At 52.0% G+C, this 22,044-nt stretch overlaps 2 protein-coding genes across 10 annotated transcripts in view; one reads left to right on the forward strand and one right to left on the reverse strand.

Moving 5' to 3' along the window:
• The window catches only part of Pisd (phosphatidylserine decarboxylase), a 51,976-nt gene extending 41,680 nt beyond the window's left edge, over positions 1–10,296 (forward strand). For 3 of the 9 annotated variants that reach the window (XM_023705828.1, XM_023705829.1, XM_023705826.1), the window contains exons 2-8: positions 2,918–3,173; positions 4,829–4,994; positions 6,896–7,132; positions 7,405–7,543; positions 7,809–7,952; positions 8,200–8,360; positions 8,976–10,296. In XM_023705828.1, coding sequence (XP_023561596.1) covers positions 3,121–3,173; positions 4,829–4,994; positions 6,896–7,132; positions 7,405–7,543; positions 7,809–7,952; positions 8,200–8,360; positions 8,976–9,200 — 1,125 coding nt within the window. In that variant the 5' untranslated portion in view covers positions 2,918–3,120 and the 3' untranslated portion in view covers positions 9,201–10,296. Of the gene's footprint in view, positions 74–2,399; positions 2,421–2,917; positions 3,234–4,828; positions 4,995–6,895; positions 7,133–7,404; positions 7,544–7,808; positions 7,953–8,199; positions 8,361–8,975 lie in introns of those variants that run through there. The other 6 variants (XM_023705825.1, XM_023705827.1, XM_023705830.1 and 3 more) reach the window with 6 other exon arrangements.
• A 55-nt stretch (positions 10,297–10,351) lies between these two features.
• Positions 10,352–22,044, reverse strand: part of Sfi1 (SFI1 centrin binding protein) — a 116,963-nt gene continuing 105,270 nt past the window's right edge. The window contains exons 22-33 of the mRNA XM_023705857.1: positions 19,199–19,295; positions 15,918–16,078; positions 15,407–15,481; positions 14,633–14,707; positions 14,319–14,495; positions 13,993–14,252; positions 13,124–13,228; positions 12,796–12,982; positions 11,505–11,643; positions 11,298–11,376; positions 10,558–10,669; positions 10,352–10,475 (exon numbers count right to left, since the gene is read on the reverse strand). Of these exons, the coding sequence (XP_023561625.1) occupies positions 10,371–10,475; positions 10,558–10,669; positions 11,298–11,376; positions 11,505–11,643; positions 12,796–12,982; positions 13,124–13,228; positions 13,993–14,252; positions 14,319–14,495; positions 14,633–14,707; positions 15,407–15,481; positions 15,918–16,078; positions 19,199–19,295 (1,572 nt within the window). The 3' untranslated portion in view covers positions 10,352–10,370. The remainder of the gene's footprint in view (positions 10,476–10,557; positions 10,670–11,297; positions 11,377–11,504; positions 11,644–12,795; positions 12,983–13,123; positions 13,229–13,992; positions 14,253–14,318; positions 14,496–14,632; positions 14,708–15,406; positions 15,482–15,917; positions 16,079–19,198; positions 19,296–22,044) is intronic.

The raw sequence follows: 22,044 nt of genomic DNA on the forward strand, positions 1-22,044 counted from the left end.
AGGACCCATCTGCCAGAGAGTGAAACCATTGGAGCCACAGGTGACTTGCCGCAGCAAACAGTTTCTCAGAGAGGTTCCCCCCCCCCCCCCCCCCCGCCCCGCCCCGCCCCGCCCCGACCTGCCCTGCCCTGCCCTGCCCTGCCTTAGCCAGCTGGGGGACTACTTTTGACTCTGTAGGAGTGTCTTTCTAGCACTTTTGTGGCTGCAGGTTGGCTCTTTGTCAGCTAGGAACCCCCTGATGGTGGAACCCCCTGGGCCAGTTCTTGTCCTTCTACAGTATATTTGAGTATATTTGAATAGTGTTGATCACATTTTGGCCTTCTGTCCCCTGTCCGATCACAGGGCCATTGTCTGTATTAGCTCACTTCCTCCACATTCTGTAAAGTCCCTTACTTGTAGCGCTGGTGGCGGGAAGTGAGGCAAATGCTGAGAAGTGCTGCTCTAGCACAGCCTGCTGCCCTGGGCTCCCTAGTGAGCATTTCCTCAGTGTTGCTTCAGGGTCTGGGGGACCTGTCACTTGAGAGAGAGGGAAGTAACCCTGTTGTTCAGGAGGCCCCAAGGCCTCCAGACTTGTCTCTCTCCTTTTCACCATCTAAAGCCTGGGGTACAGATGGCACATAGCTTCTTTGTAGTGTGCCCTACAGGTGCCAGAGCTGCTTTTTTTTTGGGGGGGGGGGACTGAGAAAGAGTCTAATCTGTCAGCCCCTCTTACCCATAAGGTATCAGGATGACTCAACCATTTTGGCAAGGGAGAGTTCACTTTCTGGTTCCCTATTTGTGAAGTTTTATCTACTCCTAGCCCTGGAAACATGAGGGAGAGGGGATTGGTCACCTCTCTGGGCATAACAACTGGGTGGTCCTGGCTCTGGGGAGCTTGAGAGGAAATGGTCCATGCCCTCCAACTATCCCCACTGCACCCAACCTCAGGCCCCCTCTTTGCATGTTTCTTAATCAGGCCTGAGTACTTAAGGGTCAAGGGAGTAAAATCTCTGGCTTTGAGAGCAAGGGCTGTTACAGGTAATTGGCAAGTGGGCTCTGAAAGGGGAGGCTGGAAGCACGGCTGGCCAAGATGCGGCTCTGCCTGGGAGATGAGACAGAGGCTACAGGGATTCTTTTCCTTCCTTCTGCAGCTCTGGGCTGGTGCCCAGCCTTCAGGACCTGTGGACGGGGCTTGGGGTGAACTCACACACCTTGCTCCCAGTGTCCCGTTTTAGAAGAGGGAAAATAGCAGTATGACAAGGATTTGTACCTGTGCCTACCTTCCCTGTGGGCAAGTACAGTTGGGTGACCCAACTCAGGACAGTTCTTGTCCTTCTACAGAAGCAGCTCCTTTGAGGTCGTCCCCTTGAGCTTCCTCTGTGTGGGCAGGAGGAGCCCTGGCCCTCTCATCCTGGTGAGTCATCTATTCTGCCAGATCCCTGGCACCAGAGACCACTGATCTTCAGCAGGACTTAACCTGGACAGGCAGGATGTGGGAGAATGAAGTTCTAGAATTCCCACAGTCATCTCTCCTTTGAGAACCTGTATATTTTGGCCAAGCTTGTTTTGCCACGCCCTGGTTTTGGAGGCTCCTACTGGACACGTTCAGTGCTATTGTAGTTAGTGTCCCAAATGGTAGGACAGTAAAGAAAACTTGGCAGAGGCTAGAAGTCACAGCGTCCCCTCCTTTCTCTCCACCCCCACAAGGCCATGCTTGCTTTCTCAAGAATCCTGGTGTGAGCTTAGCTCCTCTGTTTCCATTCTATGCTTTTTAGAACAGAGAAAGAACCTCCCTCTGTGGAGCCAGGCACCAGGCTCACCTTGACCGCCCAACAGCTCCCAGGCCAGTTTCCCTGGCCAGTGGGAATTCAGAAGATAGTTGTGAGCTCCGTACATAGGCAGAATGGAGTAACCTGACCATTGCAGATCACTTTGTGGCTAGAGTGATGTTGAAGTTGAGGCCTTTTGCTGTGTCACAGTGTGTTAGCAGTACCAGCTGGTTCTTCCATGGATCTAGTCTCCACCTTAAGTAGCAGCTCTTAGGGCCCACATTTCTTCATCCAAAGATAGTGACACATGTACCTGCTCCATTCCCAGACTCCAGTTGAAATTGGAGGCCAGGTGCAGGGGCTCACAATCAGTGTATGTCCGCAGACCACAGTCTTCTCCCTCATCTTGTGTCCGTCCACCCCATCCCACCCCACCAGCCTTCACAACCTTGACTGCCCTGGGCTGGGACAGCAACAGCTGTGGAACATTTGCTTTTCTCCCCCTGTTATCTATGTAGAGGGAAGACCTTGTCCAGGCAGGGTGGTTCCTGCAGATAGATAGTCAGGGAGGAGCCTGGCCAAAGTGCTTTTCTGAGGCAGAGATGGAACAAGCTGAGCAGAATGGTGTAGCCTCTTCCCGCTACCAGGCTGGATTTTCCTGAGACCATCCAGGTACACAGTTTCTGAGGAGGCCAGAAGAGGGTCAGAGCTAGGTATCAAGGGGCTCTCAGGCTCGAAGAGAGCTGGAGCAGATCTACTGCCCAGGTTCTGACCAAGGTACCTTATTTGGCAGCCCACTACTTTCATTCTTAAGATACTCCTTTGTAACCTGAATGGAAAATGGGTCAGGTCCTGGTGAGGGAGGGGCCACCAGCCTAGAGCACAGGGCTCAGATTCCCACCTTGTTTCTTTAGAGCCCAGTGGTGCCTGGAAGCCCTGGCAACGTCTGGTTCTCCTTCCTGCCATAGAGAGTATGTAGCCACAGGGCCTCCTCTACCTTCTGCCCTCACAGCCCAGTTAAGGGAGTGGGTGAGCTGGGCTCTGTGGCTCAGCCTGGGGCAGCAGAGTGGGCCAAGTGTAGCAGCTTCTGCCCTGAGTTGCAAGCCTGAGTGGGTGACAAGCTGGAGGCCTGAGCAAGTGTGTGACCAGTGCCTGTCTGTTTACAATAGGCCTGGCCATCCTAACCTGTGTCCTGTGAGTGACTGAGACTGAGCCAAGCCGGGAAGCAGCGCCACCAGCCCTCACCACCCCTTGAGAAGTAGCAGCACAGGAGATCCTCCAGTAAGGGGGGAAGGGGAGGAAGGAAAGGAAAACAAAGGCGAGCGAGCGAGAGCACAGGAACCTTTGCGCCGCCTCCTTGTGCCTGCCCACAATGTGTCAGTCAGAGGCGCGGCGAGGACCAGAGCTCCCAGCAGCAGCGAAATGGTGAGATGCTGCCCACCGCCGCGTCCTAACCCTACTGTGCCCCGCCACAATCTCCGGAAGGTCAGAGTTCATGTCCACCGGCCTCGAAGTGGAGGTAGCAGTGGGGGTACTGGGGGTCAGCCCCCGCGGCTGGAAGGGCCTGGCGAGGGCGGTCTGAATGCCCTCAGTAAGAGAGCCCGCTTCAGGTACTTGGGCCTTGAGGAGGGGTCAGTGGGGGGAGGTGGTCATAGGCTTCTGAACTACTCTCTTGGCCCTTAGATGGGGTTTCCAGGCCCCCTCTTCTCCCCTTCCAGACCCTTATTTCAGGAAGCAGGGCTGCCTGTAGCCCTTCTAAGATTGGTCTCTGTTATTCTGCAATAAACAGGGTGGGGAAGCCCCTGAGGGACAGCAGTGATTTGTCTTTGCTTGGCCCCTGCCACCTGTCCAGACCTTTTAAAAACAAAATAGAATGGGATGGGAGAGACTTAGAAGGAAAGCAGGGCATCTGGTGAGCTGTGGGGATGCGGCTGCCTGCAGAGCACAACCCTGCCTTCCTCTGCAATCATAGACTGCAGGGCCTGCTGCTCTTCTCTCCCTTGCTCAGCTCTTTATGCCCAGTTGAGATGCCCCTTTGTTCCCTGGTTTGCCCAGCACTTGGGGAGCAGAGGACTGAGCTTCTGTTAAGAGCTCAGATGCAGATAGCAACCTTACTGTCCAGTTGAATGTAGTCACTTTGCAGGTTAGAAAGCTGAGGCCTGAGGACATCTGAGTGGGTGGCAGTGTAGTATTCTGAACTAGTGCCTCAGGACTATGTTTGAGGGCCTGGGCATGTGACAGGGGGACTTTGTAGGGAACTGGGTAGAGGACTACCCACACTGTTGAAAGGAGGAGCCAGGGTACCGTGTGTGGCTTTAGCTGAGGGCCCTCCCCCACAAACCTGTGGATGCGTATTAGAGAAGCTACCCTACTGTAGAAAGCCCATGCAGATAAGACAGAACTATAGCTTTAGGGGTGTGTGTGTGTGTGTGTGTGTGTGCGCACGCGCGCGTGAGCGCACGGACATGCATATACATATCCTTTGAGATCTTGTCTGACCCTGTCCTTTAATTTAGTAGAGAAGGAAGTAAAAGGGCTGGAGCCATGAAAAGATTTTTCCCAGGTCTTGCAATGGGATGGGAGCAAGGTGATTTGCAGGCAGTCACCAGCTGACCAAATGATAGCATAGTGGTACACTGCTGTGCTGTTTGGACTCAGGACCTGTTACCTGTATGGCAGAACGGTCCTTTCTACTCCCTGTGGCCATGGGAAACTGAGGCTATGAGGCAGGCTCTGCACCTCATTTTTCTTGTTTTGGAACCTTGAGGCCCTTGCCAGGAATGCTCCCATGCTGAGAAGGTGCTGTCTGTGAGGTGCCCAGGAGTTGGGCCTAAACTGGGTCTTGCTGTCCGGTTCTCCTCAGCCAGTTGGCAGGTAGGAGAGACTAGGAAATGAGTCAGCCAGAGAGGCAGCCAAGACCCTTACTCAATAAGACTGGGACAGGGGGCACTGAGTCCTCACTGGGCTCCATTCAAGAGGTAGTTTGCTGAGGATGGGGAGTGGAATGGCAATGGTCAAGATGGGGTGCTCCTGGGTCCCTGTTAAGACCCCAGCCCCTGACCTTGGCTTATGCCCTACAGGTTGCACTTTCCCCAGCTGGCCCTGCGGCGGAGGCTTGGCCAGCTGACCTGTATGTCCAGACCTGCCCTGAAACTGCGCTCCTGGCCCCTGACTGTCCTGTACTACCTCCTGCCCTTTGGTGCCCTCAGGCCGCTCAGCCGGGTGGGATGGCGGCCTGTAAGCAGGGTAAGTGCGTATAGGCCTTAGTGGCCCCAAGCCCTGTCCTAGGCAGGCCTCAGGGTGGGGCACAGGGGAGACCAAGAAAGGGACAAGTTGTTAGAACTAGAAGTAGGGACTTCACCAATGGGTGGTTGGTGTGGGATGCGTCAGTGGTTGGAAAGAGGCTCCTAGAAGGGAAGCTTTTGAGCCAGGTTCATTAGTATCTGTGTGGACTAAGTGTCCAGTGTTCCTTATTTGCTCCTTGTCTGCCTCCTGGGTGCCACTGGGGGTTCTGCTTCTGGAAGTTAGACTCGGCAATCAGAAAATGGTGACTCTGTTTGGACAGAAGAGAGCTTAGAGGCAATTTTGATAAGAATCCAAATTCCTGGATGCCAGTGTTAATTCAGGAATGGGACCATTAGTATGAGGACATCCTTGAGGAACCAGGAGGCTGCACAGGTGCTTGCCCTAGGGCATTCTCTTGCCTTCAGCTCCCAGGCAGGCTGACCCCAAGGAGGAAAACATGCTTTTGGGCCCTTAGGACCAGGATGAGCATCACAAGAGCCTACAGACACTGAGGTGTATTGGACATTACAGCAGGTGGCAGCTAGTTGCCAAGCAAGGGCCCAGGGCAGCGGTAGCAAACTGTCATATGAGTGCTGCAGCCATCTGTCTGTTGTCACCGAAAGTTCTAAAAAGTTTGCCATCACTGCTGTAGGGTCATACAGCAGCCCTGGGTCACTTTAGGTGATAATTTAGAACCTCAGTGGTAATGAAACTTGTGAAATGACTTGTACACCTTGGAGTTAGTGCTTGGTTGTGTTCAGGAAAGCAGCAGCGCCAGTCCAAGGTAGTTTCCACTAGGCAGTGGCACCTGATGTTGGAGAGGCTACCCAGCTTTTCAGAAGACCTCTGGGTCTCACATGTGGGACTGGGCCATCTCAGCTGTACACAGCAAGAGGGACTGGGGTTTGTCCTTAGATGCTCCAGGCTGGAAGGACCTAAAAGGAGGTCCAAAGGGCAATTTCTCTTCTATCTCTAGGGAGAGTCCTAGGTGCAGGCTGCTGATTTACTGGCTCAGGTATAGGCTGTCCCTGAAGGCCAGGCCTCCTGTGGGGCCTATGAATGGGAGCTGCCCCCATGGGTTTCACACAGAGGCCTCAGCTTCTTGGTGTCGGGGGTCAAGGCCAGGAGTTGACTGCTTTAGGCTGGCTGGGCCAGGAAACTCTGTATTTGAACTAACACTGAGGCAACAGGCCGTGATCCTCTCTGGGTCTTGGGCCATCCCAAGATGCACAACTCTGCACAGCAAGTGGCATGTTTCTTGTTCCTATAGCCTCCTTGATGTCAGTCCTCTAAGACCTAGATCCTTAGGTCATCTTGGACCTGGAAGACATGGTTATAGCATATATCACCTTGCTTCTTTGAAGGAAGGCTGATGTCTACTTTGGATTGTAGACAGACCAGTCCCATGCTCCTAGAAGCATCCTGCTCTTTGAGTGGGCTGGGATATGAGCAGCCAGGGCCAAAAGCAGCATGCACACTTCCTCTGTAGTCTATCTCCTCTGTAATCTGTCTCAGGCTAGTTCCAGGTCCATTTATGATGCCTCTTTTCAAGCAGTTAATACTGTTTGGTCCATGTCCTTTGTTGATATGAGGGCAGTTGCTCTTTGACTTTTGCATGAAATGAATAAAATGACCTCATAGGTATTAACATCTAGTCCTCAGGATATGAGAGTGTTTGGCAAGTGCAGTCTGGTTCCTAGTGAGAAATAACCACATCACAAAAGCAGACTGGGGCACCTAGGTGTCCCAGGTAGCTTCTTCTTTTTTCTGTCTTGTGGTGGGGGATGGGCTGGGCTGGGCTGGCAACTACACTCCAGCTCTTTGGAGCGGGGCCAACTCAGTCTCTTGCCCTGTGCCTACAGGTAGCCCTGTACAAGTCAGTGCCAACACGTTTGCTGTCACGGGCCTGGGGTCGCCTCAACCAGGTGGAGCTGCCACACTGGCTTCGCCGGCCTGTCTACAGCTTGTACATCTGGACCTTTGGGGTGAACATGAAGGAGGCAGCTGTAGAGGATCTGCACCACTACCGCAACCTCAGCGAGTTCTTCCGGCGCAAGCTGAAGCCACAGGCCCGGCCTGTCTGTGGTCTGCACAGTGTGGTGAGGCCCATCTCTTGCATCTGTTCCTCTGGAAATGGCAGTTTTGCCTGTTTGTGAACCAAGCCTAGCAGCCCCCACTGGATATAGCCCCTTTAGGCAGCTCTCCCAAGCTGGCCCTACTTCCCCACACAGTCCAGGTCAGGACTGTCCAGAATGTGCCAGGAGGTAGAACTCTGAGTACTGGAGATAAGGTGTGGATCCCCTAGACAGAGGACTAGGGGATCAAGTTATCAAGTCTCTTCCTTGTTATCAAGTCTCTCTGGCCCCTCCAGATCAGCCCATCGGATGGGAAGATCCTCAACTTTGGGCAGGTGAAGAACTGTGAGGTCGAGCAAGTGAAGGGGGTCACCTACTCACTGGAGTCATTCCTGGGCCCTCGCACCTACACGGAGGACCTGTCCTTCCCCCCAGGTAGGTCACTGCCTGGTTAGGGCTGGCTGATATCAAAGGTTGAGGGAGGGAGAGTGGGACAGAGAGAAAGGAAAGACTGGCAGGCTCAGTAGTGGCAAGCTGGTCTTCTCAGGGGGTGGGGCCAGGAATCACTTGTACACCTTGGGGCCTTCCTGGCTGTCCAGGCTCCATGCAGGCCTATGCTGGATGCTTACCCTGTCACATGGGCTTGATATCAGCCAGAGCCCCTCTGAAGCTTTGCTGTCTTTTCTGCTGTACCCTACAGCCTCATGTGACTCCTTCAGAAACCACTTGGTCACCCGGGAAGGGAATGAGCTCTACCACTGTGTCATCTACCTGGCCCCTGGAGACTACCACTGCTTCCACTCCCCCACTGACTGGACTGTCTCTCACAGGCGCCACTTCCCAGGTAGGCCCAGGGATGGCCCTTGGGTGGGAGCTGCCCCCATGGGCTTCATACAGAGGCCTCAGCTTCTTGGTGTTGGGAGGCCAGGCTCCAGTCTGGGGTGGTCAAGGCCAGGAGTTGACTGCTTTAGGCTGGCTGGGCTGGGGATCACTGTATTTGGACTGACACTGAGGTAACAGGCCATGATCCTCTCTGGGTCTTGGGCCATCTCAGCTGTGCACAGCAAGTGGCATGTTTCTTGTTCCTACAGGCTCCTTGATGTCTGTGAACCCTGGCATGGCCCGCTGGATCAAAGAACTCTTCTGCCACAATGAACGGGTAGTCCTGACAGGGGACTGGAAACATGGCTTTTTCTCATTAACAGCTGTGGGGGCCACCAATGTGGGCTCTATTCGTATCTACTTTGACCGGGTAAGCAGAACCTAGGCCATGCTTAAAGCCCTGGGGCTGGTTTTCTTAGGTCCATTTGCCCCATCTGCTGCGTAGCTGATGTCTGGGGCTTGTAAGTTTTAGGAGGGCCTTGACGCTGGCAAAACCTAGCTGTGCTGAGCTCTGGTGGGTGCCCTTGCCTGCTCAAGCCTATCTCCTTCTGTGCCACTCATCTGTCTAGAGGTAGCTGAGATTAATTTTCCTCTGCTAGAAGCTGTGGTTAGAGGCAGGAGTAAGGAGGGACCTGAGCTTGGGGTGAATCCTGCAGACCAGAGGCCAGAGTGTGTGAGCAAGTGCCCACATGGCTAAAGCTGGCTTACACACGTTGAGTCTGGTGCCTTTTGGGTGTCACTTTGTAACTGGCTGCTGAGGGTGCTAGAACAGTTGAGTCTGAGTTTTCTTCCTGAGCCTGGCTCATAGCAAGCGATAGGACTTCTGGTTAGACTAGGCTTCCCAACCCTGAGATGCAGTCCCTACTTCTCATCCTGAGCTGGGGACAGGATTTAGGGGGCAAGCAACAGGATTCTCCAAATGCAGGTAGGGGTGGCCTTCCCCAGTCTAAGCCACTTCTTACTCCTGCCCATTCCTCACTCCCAGGACCTACACACCAACAGTCCAAGGTACAACAAGGGTTCCTACAATGACTTCAGCTTTGTGACACATGCCAACAAAGAGGGCGTGCCCATGCGCAAGGGCGAGCACCTGGGCGAGTTCAACCTGGGCTCCACCATTGTACTCATCTTCGAGGCCCCCAAGGACTTCAATTTCAGGCTGAAAGCAGGGCAGAAGATCCGCTTTGGGGAGGCTCTAGGCTCCCTCTAAGGCCTCTTCCTGGCTATGGCTGCTGAGGGAATCTCTACGCAGGAGTATGAGGGTCTGTTAAGGCCCCAAGGGTGTCCAGGTGAGCACCACAGGGCATGGGGTGTCAACCTGGTAGGATTTGAATGATCTGCTCTTGCCTGTCCCAGAGGTGCAGACAAAAGGTTCTGGGTCCTTTTCACAAGGCAGCCAGAGCCCATGTTATGCCTTGGCCTCCCCTACAGAGAAAATGTGTCAGTAGAAATGATCTGAGTCACTAGGTGATCTTTTTTAACACTGTATAAACTGGAAACCCCACACATCCCCTGGCTCACTGTTCCGTTGGTTTTGGATATTGTTTGAAGACTCTAAGTACTAAGGTGCCCTGTAGCTGCTCCTCCCATCACCGGGAAGTTTTTTGCCAACCCTTTGTGCTTTTTCTGGCCCTTCCCCTTGTTCTCCCCCAGGGAAGTCCTCTCCCTGGTAAGGACTGTGGACCCATCCTCTCCTCAGAACGGCCACACAGGGCCGCCTTATTCTTCTCTCACCCTGCTTGCTGGAAAAGCAGAATCTTCTTTGCATCTTTGGCTGAATGCATTGCCTTGGACTTTGCCACCGTTTTCTGAGGATGGTGACTAATGATGTGGACCTTTATAGGCCCTGAGGAGTGACCTTCCAATGCTGGCTGAGTCCTCTTTGCAGCAGGCAAAACCACTTACTGTTCCACATGGAAGCAGCCAGAATGAACAGGGCAGGCAGCATGTGGAGGCCTAGATCAGGACCAGAGTGTGGGGTAGTGTTCCCTCCCCAGACCAGTCCTATAAGTGAGGGAAGTTGCTGCTTTTGGCCCAGCGACTGTGGCTGCCATTGATGGTGGGTCAGTGCCTAGAAAACCTGTCCAGGTGACAGGTACACAGGCCTCGCAGGGCCTACTGGTGGGGACAAGGCTGGGTTTTACGTTGATCCTGGGAATGCTGTGAATTTCTCCTGCAGGAGAAGTCATTGAACTTTTTTCAACTGTATCAGTAGCACAGTATTTTTGTATGAAAAGCAGGAGACTTCTGAACAGAAATTCATTTAATTGCAAGGCATTTTGAAATAAAAAAAATGATGAAACATGGTATTGTTTTATGTTCCTGGAGGTAGCCTGAAGCCTACCCTCTGACTATAGCACTTGTCTTCTGGGGGAACCCATTAGTGCAGAGCCCGCCGCAAGGCCTGGATGCGTGCAATGCAGGCATGGACAGGCTGGCGCTGGGCCTGAACCTCCTCAGACAGCTGCTGGATCTGCAGTTCCACCTGGGGACAGACGGAGAGACAGGCTGAGTTGAGAGGATGCACAGCCCAGGGAACTGTCCCTGGGATTAGCTTGGGGCATTACCTCCTCCAGCTCTTTCTGCATCTGCTGCTCTGCATCGCGGTCCTCAGCCCTGGGCTCCTCCTGGCTCAATTCCAGCCACTTTTGTAAGCTGCTTGCTTGTCGCTGGCAGGACCTACAGATGGGGACACCTGCTGCCTGCCAGGTTTGGTTCCTGGCAGAGCCTTAAGGCAGTCTGGCTCAAGGAGAAGCAAAGCAGGAATGAGGTGGAGAAAGGCCCAGAAGGCCCCCTGCCTGGAGATGCAGGATCTGGCTCAGGAGGCCAACATCTGCTTATCCCTGAGCCTCACCAGTAAATGGGTGGGTCCTGGTGAAAATACCCCTCCTCTTTGCAGATCTGGGAATGAGGGGACCAGACCTTGCACCAGATCTCTGAGGCTGCCACATACTGTGTTATCTCAGACTGCTGGATGCAGCTAGGATACAGGCCTGGTCTCTTCATCTCACCTGTGTTAGAATCATAGTCACTGGGTAGATAACAAGACCCAATTAAGGTTCGTAGGTCATTTTTAGTGTCATCATCCCCCATCAAAGCTAGCACCCTCCACCCCAAGTGAGGCCAACTTGGGCCTTCCTCAATAAGCAGGAGTGAAGGCGTCACAGTGGGGAGAGGATGCTCCACACACCACCACACCTCATTCGCACTGCAGGTAAATCAGCCCCAGGGAAATAGAACCTCCTGCCTTCCTAGGCCACATCTGCTCCTGTAAACAGGCCATGGACGGGCACATCCTAGACCTCACCAGAGGTTCTGCCTGGTGGTCTGGTAGCGCAGTAATTGCTGCTGGATCCCCTCCAGCTCAGCCTCAAGGTCCATGTGGCCTGTGGCAAGAGGAGGAGTTTCATTTGACCACTTCCACCTGAACCAGCATGAGCATCAGCATCATGTCCATCAAGTCCATGGTCCAGGAGTGGGTAGAGAGTGGCCTTGTGAGGCCCCAAGTACTCACCTACAGCTTCAGAGCCAAGACCTGGCCTGGCCCTGGTGCCTGTGAAGTCCTCAGGCAGGAGCAGGTAAGGGTTAGGGCCTCGGGCCAGAGCTGAGGGAGCCTTGGGTTTAGGCCCAGGGGTGTTAGGCAGTGCTGACAACTGTAAAGGAGAGGTGGATGAGAGGAAGGCTCCAAGTCTGTCTCACTGCCCATTGTGCACTGTGCCCTGCAAGGGACAGGGCTGAGCAAGTCTCCAGCTGCAGGAACAGGAAATCCCAGGCTCTGCTCTACCCTAACCAGCTCACCCAGGGCCTGGCATCCCTGGCAAAGTCCTACCAGCAACCCTGTTGTGCTCAACAGCCTCTCACCTCCACCTTGTTCGGCACTCAAGACTGTGAGCTTGGTTTTCAGTGAGAACAGTGGTTGAAGGCAGTTCTTCCTGTCCCACTACACCTGTGCCTTCTTCCCCATTCCCCACTCTCCTTTTCTCCTGGGCAGTGGACTTGTACCTTCTAAGCTCACCCCACTCATGTCACTCCCAATAGCAGGCAAAAAAAAATCACCCTCCAGACCCCACACCCAGTTTCAGCCAGGTGGTGATGGCCCACCATGGCCGCACTCAGGGAGAAACTGGCTTGCTTGCCCTCAACCCACTCCCTTTAGGTACCACCTTCTTGGGTAGCTTCAACCTTTCTCTTGGCCCCTGCCTACTCCTGCTGGCGTCCCTCTGCATTAGTCAGTCTAAGTGACCTCAGCAGCTTCCAGGGGTTCAACAAATTGTATTGAGGACTCCAGCCCTGAACCCCTCTCTGAAGACTAGACCCTACCCCATTTTCTTATTAGCAGTAAAAACATCTCTCCCTGGTTACTCAAGCCAGGGCCCTATGCATCACCTGGAGTCCTATTCATTTTCCATACCCTAGTCGGCCTCCAAGATCTGCCCAACCCAGAGCAACTGGCTGCAGTGTCGAGGTACTACAGCAGCACATTTGTCTGGATCATGTGGCTCACAGCTGCCTAACCATCTGGCACTTGCGCTGTTAGAAGACCAGAAGGGGTGCCCCTGCTAAAAGTCCTTCAGCAGCTTCCTCCCCTTTGCCATTCTGCCAGGAGGAGAGAAGCTTGTTGGTATCCCTCAGATTGGGTGTGCAAAGGCACCTACTCTTAACTCAGTGAATGAGGCTTCCTGTGTCTTTTCATGCTAGGGTGTTCCAGAAACAATGAGTAGAGCTGTGTTTACAATGCAAAGGAATGAGGATGGTCAGAGCAAAGAGTGGGAGTCGCTGACCAGGCCTGGGGGTAGAGGACTTACACAGGCTGGTGATCCTGCCCTGAGGGGCGCGAAGGAAGAAGGAGGCAGTAGTTCTGGGCTGGGATTCACCACAGAAGGTACCTTCAGGCCAGGAGTATTTGTTAGGGCCCCACTCAGGAAGGGTCTGGTCAGGGAAGGGCCTGCTGGCCAGGCCAGAACTTGGCCCTGTTCCTGAGGCTTCTCAGGCCTGGGAGAAAGGCAAGAGGATGGACAGGCTGTGGAACCCTTCTCTGGGTTCCACTGCACCAAACAGGAAGGAAAGCAGATCGCCAAAATATAGGCCCCAGGTAGCAATGTCATAGCTGGGGGCCATGACCACATAACCTACCACTGCCCCTTGAGGGTGCCACACTCTGGGGACCTCTGGCTTTGCATGGGTTCCAGCAGAAAGTGTGGGCATCGTGGCTGCTTCCTTGTCGAGCGGGCAGCACTGCTGGGAAGAAACATGGATCTATTCTTCTGGCTGATGCAGGGGGGCCAGAAGACGAAAGCCAGATAAAGCTTGCTTGAGTCAAAGGTCAGCAAGTATGTAAGGGTGGGCTTGGGCCTACAGAACTTCCAGCAATCCCAGTGAAGCTTGCCTGATACTGTGGGTAGCTCACCGATAGGTACCTTGACTCTAGAGACATGGGTGTCCCTAACATGTCACAGCGGCCTGTGAGACCTTTAGGTTTCTGCCAAGCACAGGGAAGGGACAAAGCAGGGACAAAGGCCAAGGCCTGGTGGAAACATCCTCACACCCCCACCCCACTGCTGCCCCATCCCTAGTCAGGCCTGAGGCTCTCTGGCAGCAGTGGTTATTCCAGGAGTCATCAACTCCCTTGACAAGGGGAACATAGGTAAAGGGCTTGGGGATGCCATCCAGGGAAGTGGCAGAGAGAGGTGCCAGGTCTCAAAAGATGAGATCTCTGACAGGGAGTAAACTGTACTGGCTATAAAAAAATTAAATAAATAGGCGAGATGGTGGGCTTAGGGTTCCTCCGCCTGTTGTGTGTCAGGGCAGGGGAGGGGCAGGAAGGTGTTGAAGGTGTTGCAGGAAAGGACACGCATTTCCCAAGAAAGAAGTGTCTGGAAATCCACTTTCCCATACACCCTGGGCAGGACAAGATCCCTCCAGAGAAGAATCCTACACAACTCAGTTCTGACAAGGCCATTACTGGCCTCCCATCCTCCCAGGGTCCAGCATTAGCTACTCACAGCTCTAGAAGCTGGGGCTGCCCAGCAGCCGGCACCAGGCTACCAGGAGCTGCCCGAGACTGCCGAGCATGTAGTCTCTTGGCTTCCAAAGTGGCATCCCCAGCTCCAGCAGCAACAAAGTCAAGAAGGGGACCCTCGAATGTCACTCTCCTGCTGGGTGCCATGGGTGCTAGGGGCTGAGACTCCTTGCCCGAGCCCAGCACCTTTCGTTTCCAGATCTCAGCACAGTGGCGGACTGCACGGTGGAGACTGTGGGCCGCCTGCAACAGAGCCTCTGTCAGCTCTCATCCAGCCCTGCCCATTCCTCACAAGGGATCTGGGCCTACCTGGACCTGCTGCTGTGCTTGCAGCTGCTGCCGGAAGGCCTTCATGCTGGCAGTGAAGTGCAGGAGTCGGGCTGTGCCCTCCTGGAGGAGCTGCCGGTGATAGGCCTGAACTGCCTGTTCCAGCCGAACCTTCTTCCTCCTCCTCTCTTGCATGAAGCCCAGCCATGCAGCCCAAGCCTCCAGGGAGGGCAGCATGTGAGGCTCAGATGTCCTGCTCAGGGCTCCCTTAGGGATCTGCCATGACCCACCCTAAGTGGACGTCTGCCCTTCCACTGCCCCCACCCCAGAAGCAGCAGGCTATGAACCCCTATTACCTTTGCCTGTAGAGAGAAAGCCCAGAACCACAGGGCCCGTGCTGTACTTTGTTGCTCCTGCCTCTTGGCCACTAGCTATAACCAGAAAGACTGGATCATTCAGGAGGCCACCCTGGCCTTATGGCCCTACGTTCTCTCTGCCCAGCTCATCACTGTCTAGCAGAAGCTTTCCTCTTCTAACTGGAAGGGCTCAGCCCCAGGCCTGGCCATGAAGTGCTCAACAACATGCTTATGACTTGTGGACCATAGCAGGATGGCAAAGGAAGGAACAAGTGGGGCCACAGGCTGGACTTAGGAGGAGGAGTGCTGCAGTGATACGGTAGCAGAGCCAGGATGGTGCTCTAGCAAGGACAGCAAGGACCATGTGCTTGCTGTGCAGAATGTGTGAGACCCCTTCTGGCTTCCTGTTTTGTTTTTAGAAACAGTGTCTCTCTATGTAGTTCAGGTTGGCCTAGAACTTACTATGTGGCCCAGGATGGCCTCAAACTCATGGCAACCCCCTGCCTCAGCCTCCCAAGTGCTGGGATTATAGGTGTGTGCCACCATGCCCAGCCTGTTCTGCCTTTCTCTTAAGATGTCAGTGGCCTTAGAGAGACCAGTTTTCTAGCAGATAAGAGAAAGCTAAAGGTGGTGGGGAATGACTAGAGGGTTAGCAAGTGGGAACAAATCCTCTGACAAAGGCTAAAGAATCAACTAGGGTATGGGCTCAATTCATCCACAACCAGGCTTCTGAGCCAGTGGGAGGAGAGGGAACCTGTGTCACATAGCTCCCACCTGTCGTTTCCACTGGTGGAAGCAGGCCCCGCTGAGTCTCTGCACCAAGAGTTGGGTACTCTGCTGCTGCAGGATCTGAGAGAGCAGGCACACAAGAAGTCAGCCACACCTACATCCCAGGCCACTGTCCATCCCAGGCTACCTGGAGCAGCCTCAGCCCAAGTGAACTGTGCTTCCATGGCCGGATATCATCTTGGATGATGCACTGGAGTGGGGGTGTCTACATGGCCCTATAGGTGTCTCTAGCTCCAACAAACCAGAGGTCAGGAAGACCAGGTTTCTCTCTCAAGCCCCCTGGGGGAGATCCAGTTCTAAGGCTGGTGGCCTCAGCCTTCGCTAAACTTCTGGAAACATTTCAGAAACCTTGTTTCCACAGGACCCTCGAACTACCCAGCACTCATGACAGCTACCTTGAGTTTTATTGGAAAAAATGCCCCCTGAGAAATGATCTCCTAGGTTGGACACTCCCTGCCATGTGAGGGGAAGTTGGAGCATCTGGCACTCGCCTCACCCTTTTCCTGACACACCCCAGATGGTGTGTCTTCCACCGTTCCATCGCCTCCCGCAGCAGCTGCTGGTGGTGATGCTGGGTCGCCCTCTCCAGCAGGGCTTTCTGCTGGGCAGCCTTCTGGCTAACATCCTGCCAGCGCCGAAACCAGGCACGAAGACAACCTACAGCAGATGCAAGCCAGGGTTTGTTCTTTGTTGGATTTCCATTATAACAGGAAAGTTTAGAGCACAGAAAAGGTCATGTGGGATGAAGATGGGATGTCCGGCCCTGAGTGAAATCCATATACGTGGACAGTGGAAACTTCAGAATCACAACCACGTTCAAAGAGCACCCTGAGGACTGGAGCCAGAACTGCTGCTCACTGCTGTGCCTTGAGGGCCCTCCCACAGCCACAAGCTTATGCACAGGGCCACACACAAGGAGTCATCAGGCACTTGGAAGGAGAGACCCTCCTGTTGGAGCTGAAGCTTGGAAGAGACAGTGGCTTCATTTTACCAAGGAGGAGACCAAGGCTCAGTCAGCGAAGCCCATCTGTGCCATGACCACATGGTCCTCTGCCAGCTACATCCTGACTACAGGCTTTACATTTTGCTTCTGTGTCACCAGATTCTCCCTTTGGTGAATTTTCTTGCACCCTCCCTGGAAGGTTTCAAGACAATAGAGAGGGCTAGTACTGGGGCATGATGACACCTGGAAGAAGAGCCCACCAGGAGACCCTGGAGGCCTAATATTTGTACTGAGTGCTCACATTTCTTGGGTGCTGCTTTTAAGAGTCTACCTGTCTGCATACACATCCCTAGATCTTTTTTTTAAAAATCTATTTATTTGTGTGTGTGTGTGTGTGTGTGTGTGGCCAGCTCAGCCCACCAGGGGGCGGGGCTGGCTGGCATGTGGTGCTAGGGGATTGAACTGCGGTCCCTGTGCTTTGCTAAGCTTGTTTTAAGTAGGTGCTTTAGACCACTGAGCCATCCCTCCAGCCCCGCCCTAGATCTTCTTGAGTGCCAATCTTGAAAGGTAGGCACTACTACATTCCCATCTTAAAGATGAAGGATCTGAGACTCAGAGGAAGGATAATTTGCCTGAGGTCTAACAGCTAGGTATGACCCTTAGCCAGCAGTATCCCTAATTCTTTTTATTTATTCATTTGTTTTTACATGTTTCATTTATTTATTTATTTATTTATTTATTTATTTATTTATTTATGGTCACTCAGCCCACCCTGCGGGCAGGGCTGGCATGGCATGTGGTGCTGGGGATCAAACCAAGGTCCCTGCATGCTTGCCTAAGCAGGCGCTTTAGACCACTGAACTATCTCACCAGCCCCCTAATTTTTTTTTTTTTTTTTTTTTTTTTTTTTATTTTATTTATGTGTGTGTGTGGCCAGTTCAGCCCACCAGGGGGCGGGGCTGGCTGGCATGTGGTGCTGGGGGATTGAACCGCCGTCCCTGTGCTTTGCTAAGCTTGTTCTAAGTAGGTGCTTTAGACCACTGAGCCATCTCACCAGCCCCCTAATTCTTTTTAGAGATGAGGTCTTGTTACACTTTGAATGCTGGCCCCAAACTCCTGAGCTTAAGCATCCACAAACCTCACCTTCCCAAAGAGCCGGGACTGCATTAGGTGCACACCACACCTAGCTAAGCTGCTTCCCCACGGCTTTTAAGAAGGTATCTTGCTCTTTTGCCCAGGATGGTCTTGAATTCCTTGACTCAAGTGATCCACCTCCTGTGAAACCAGAACTGCAGGCACACACCACCTGCGCCCCCGCGTGCATTTCTTAATAGCAAAAACACACCAAAAAAAGGGGTCAGGGAGATAGCTCATCAGTCTAAGCACCTGCCTGGCAAGCACAAGGACCCAGGGTTCAATCCCTGGTACCACATGCAGAACCAGCCACTGAAACCAGACGTGGTGGCGCACACCTGTAATCTCAGTGCTGGGGAGGCTAAGACAGGAGGATCACTATGAATCTGAGCTGCATAGCAAGACCCTGCACCAAATAAATAAAGTAATTAATTAAAAACAAAACAAAACTAACTTGACTGATTTTCCTTTGTGGTACACTTTAAACCAGCCACTTATAATTATTTTCAACTTTGTATCTTTATCTCTTAATTAAAAAAAATTTTTTTAGAGAAACGATCCCACATGCTGGCATCCAACTCACAGTGATCCTTCTGCCTTAGCCTCCCAAGTGCTGGGACCACAGGGGTGTGCCACCATAGCCAACCTTATTTTCATCTAACTATGAGCTACATCTTTCAGGATGTCCCCACTGTGGGCTCCTTCACCACATCAGGAGACAAATCTCCACAAGTGTCTTGCATACAGGGCACTAACTCCTGTCCTGGACTCTTTCTGAGCATGTTTATATAGCAGGTAGTGGGGCTTCTGAATGAGCTGACTCAGAGTAGGTCAACTAAGCAAGTAACTAATCCCTGAACACACAAGTGAGCAACTGGGGCTGGGGAGATGGCTCAGTGGAATAAGCACTTCCCTGGCAAGCGCAACGGCCTGAGTTCAATCCCCGGTTCCACAAAAAATTTGAAAAAAAAAAAAACAAGTGACCAACTATACAGAGCGGCCAGGGTACTAATACCATTGGGGCTCACTTAACAAGCAACTCTGCAATGGAGGGTCTTTCGCATTGGAACACCACCCTCCCTGGCCACCTAAGACCCATCCACTCCAGCTTCATCAATTTCCCTGTGGACCTTAGGCCTTGGCCTTTTATTGCAACATAAACTGCTTGAGAATCAGCTGAAAACAGAATGTGACAATGCACTGAATTAAACAGCGCCCCACCCCACCCCTTTGCTGTACCATGGCATTCATGTCCTTCCTGGAGTCTGAGAATGTGCATTTACTTAGAAATACAGTCAGTCCAGATGTAATGAGTTAAAGTGTCATACCAGCACAAGGTAAATCCTGAATATATTATGCCTGGTATACTTAAAAGACTCAGACACACAGAACAGGACCAACCTGTGAAAGAGGAGACTGAGGATGGTGCAATGTATCTACATGCTAACAGTGGCCAGCACCCAGCAAAAGCAGGAAGCAAAGGAAGGATCCTCTCCCAGAGCCTTGGGAGGAAGCTCAGTCCTGAGGACACCCAGCACTGTAAGAGTAATTTCCTGCTGTTTGAAGCCTTTTAGTCCTGGGAGCCCCAGGGGATTAGTACACATAAAGAGACAGGCCATAGGGAACATAGGGAACCCCAGAGTAGTTCTGTATCCTTGACCTTCCTCTCCACACTACCAGCTTTCTGGGGCCCCACTTACCCTTCTCCAGCACCTTTCGGGCCTCCCTGAGGGCACAGGCCTCCTGCTGTCGGTAATATATCTGCACTGACGCCACCTCTCGCCACTGCACCAGGACCTACAGCCAGGCAAAGAAGAAGGAGGGGATCCCAACACAGCCTGACTTGTGAGGACATTGTTGGTCAGGGTGGTGAACCTATAGCACTCATACTGCAGTGGGCTGTCTGTTGTCATGGAACGCTCTAAAAGGTCTGCCATCACCTTCCTCTAGGCTCCTGAGGCAAGGCCAACTGGTTGTAACTTGGTTCTCACACTTGTTCCAGGAAGCACCTGCCATTCACAAAGACCATCTAACAGAGATTCAGAGCCCTCCCAGGAAGGTACTGAGACACTGAGGTCCCTTAAGGACTCGTGCTTGGCTTTTTTTTTTTTAATCTGATTTTATTGGTACATTTTAAGTATATATAATGATCACATTCATCAGAGAATTTGTACTTTACTTGATATAACTTGTACTGGTGCTTTTCAATCAGAACAATTTCGATAGGCTACACCATGTATTATAACAGAGGAGTTGATCAATGGGCTTTAATGCTTTTATTTATTTATTTATTTATTTTATTTATTTATTTATTTATTTATTTATTTATTTTGGTGGAACTGGGGATTGAACTCAGACCCTTGCATTTGTCAGGGAAGTGCTTATTCCACTGAGCCATCTCCCCAGCCCTAAACAGAATGTGTAATACATGTATTCACCATCGTTTGGATTTTTTTTTTTTTTTTTTTTTAATGTATTTGCTCAGACTCGTAGTGATCCTATTTTCAGCCTCTCCTATGCTGGGATTACAAGCATGTGCCACCATGCCCAGACTTGGTGGCTGGCTCAGTATGCCTAGGGGCAGAGCAGGAGCAACATGTGGTGCCAGGGATCGAACCCTGGTCCCTGTGCTTGCCTAAGCAGGTGCTTAGTCTGCTGAGCTATCTTCCTGGCCCTGGTTTTGATCTTAAATAGGGCTTTTGAAAGGTAAGGTGACTGCATCATAACAGTTCTAACTTCAGTGGATTAATCCATTCACAGATTCATAATTTGATGGCATTGTGAGGAGATAATGGAAATTTAGGAGATGGGGCCTACTTGAGAGGAATGGGTAATGTGAGTGTGATCATGGGACTTTCTTTTTATTAGGGTGGGGGAAGAGACACACTTCTCACTATACATTCCAGGCTGGCCTTGAACTCACTATGTATCCCAGACTGGCCTCAAACTTCCAGGGCTCCTCCCGTCTGTCTCAACCTCCCAAGTTCTAGGACTATGGACATGCATTACCAGGCCCAGCTCTGGGGACTGTATTTTGTCCCCACCTCCTCCCTCTCTGCTTCTCTCTCCATGTTTCCTGGCTGCCCCACTATGAGCAGCTTTCCCCCACCGTACCCTTCTACCATGATGTTTTTGCCTCACCACAGGCCTAGCAATGATGGAACCAGCTCTGAAACCATGCGCCAAAAATAAATCTGACTTTATGTTATTTTTCTAAGGTATTCTGTCACAGTGACAGAATGTTCACATCACTCTTCTATAAAATACATATTAATTCTAATAACAAAGCATTTTTTAAAAGACAGTCTGATTTCTACTCCACACAGTCACAAACTCCATTCCTATCCAAAAGGCCTCCTCAAAGGCTGAGGCAAAGGGATTGAAAGTTTAAGTCCTACTTGGACAACTTAGCAAAGTCTTGTCTAAAAAGTTTTAAAGGACTGGAACGTAGCTCAGTGGAAGAGCAGCCCTGGATTCAATACCCTAGTACTGCAAGAGGGCAGGGAACTCTTCCCTTCCAGGCCCTGAAACAAGCAGATTCCTGTCCTCCTCTCAGAACAAGGGAAAATACAAGCTGGCCTCAAGAGTTTTCCTGAGAACAGACTGGCCTTGACCAGATATAGCTGTTCCTCCTCCAAAGAACTTCCACAGCTCTCAGGACCAGCCCCCCTGGCATTCCAGCAGGTGAACTGGTGCCACTCACAGCTTCTGGCAATTAGCTTTCCTCTGAAACATCTGAGGATCATGGGTTACCTTTGTCAGTTCAATTGTTTCAACTCCCTCTTTAACACGTTTTCTTCCCACAGCCATGTCTGGCCATCTTCCCTGCCCCCAGAGAAAGGGACCGGGTCTACCATGTGCCATTTCCCCATAACCACTCTGGCCAAGGAAGCAAGGTGTTGGTCTCTGAAACCATGTCCCACTAATAATGACTGGGGAATCTCATATTCTTGGAAAGCCCTGTGTTTTCCAGAAAGGGCCCGTGGCTGTGGGATCTGTAAGACTGGTGAGCAGGAACCAGTGTCCTCTTCCGACAGATGATAGGAACTTAGGAACTAAGTAATTTACTTTCTCCCAGTGGAAAGTTCCATATGTATGGAAAATACTGGTTTTGATAGGAACCAGTTCAGTTGCTATGTGGCATGCTTTTATTTTTATGTTGTTTTTTTTTTTTTTTAAACCGGGTCCAATTATATAGTTCAGGGCTGGCCTTAAATTCACCGTGTAGAGGTTGGGGATATAGCTCAGCAGCACAGTGCCTGCCAGGCAAGCACCATGAGTTGGATTCCTGGTACCATTAATTAATTCACTATGTAGCTCAGACTGGCCTGAAACACTTCTGCCTCATCCTCCTAAGAGTTAGGATTACAGGCATGACCCACCATGCTTGCCTAGCATATTTTCATAGACACTGGTTCAAAATGCAGTAAAAATATAAATAACTTCAGACATGGATCCCGGTATGTATGCTGCAGAAGAGTTACTCATTTAAGGGTTCCTTGTTCAGTGCTAATCTCTGGTGCCAGCCTCTGCTCCACTCCCTGGC

The sequence above is a fragment of the Octodon degus genome, unplaced genomic scaffold (genome assembly GCF_000260255.1).
Source record: "Octodon degus isolate 3935 unplaced genomic scaffold, OctDeg1.0 scaffold00230, whole genome shotgun sequence".
Lineage (NCBI taxonomy): Eukaryota > Metazoa > Chordata > Mammalia > Rodentia > Octodontidae > Octodon > Octodon degus.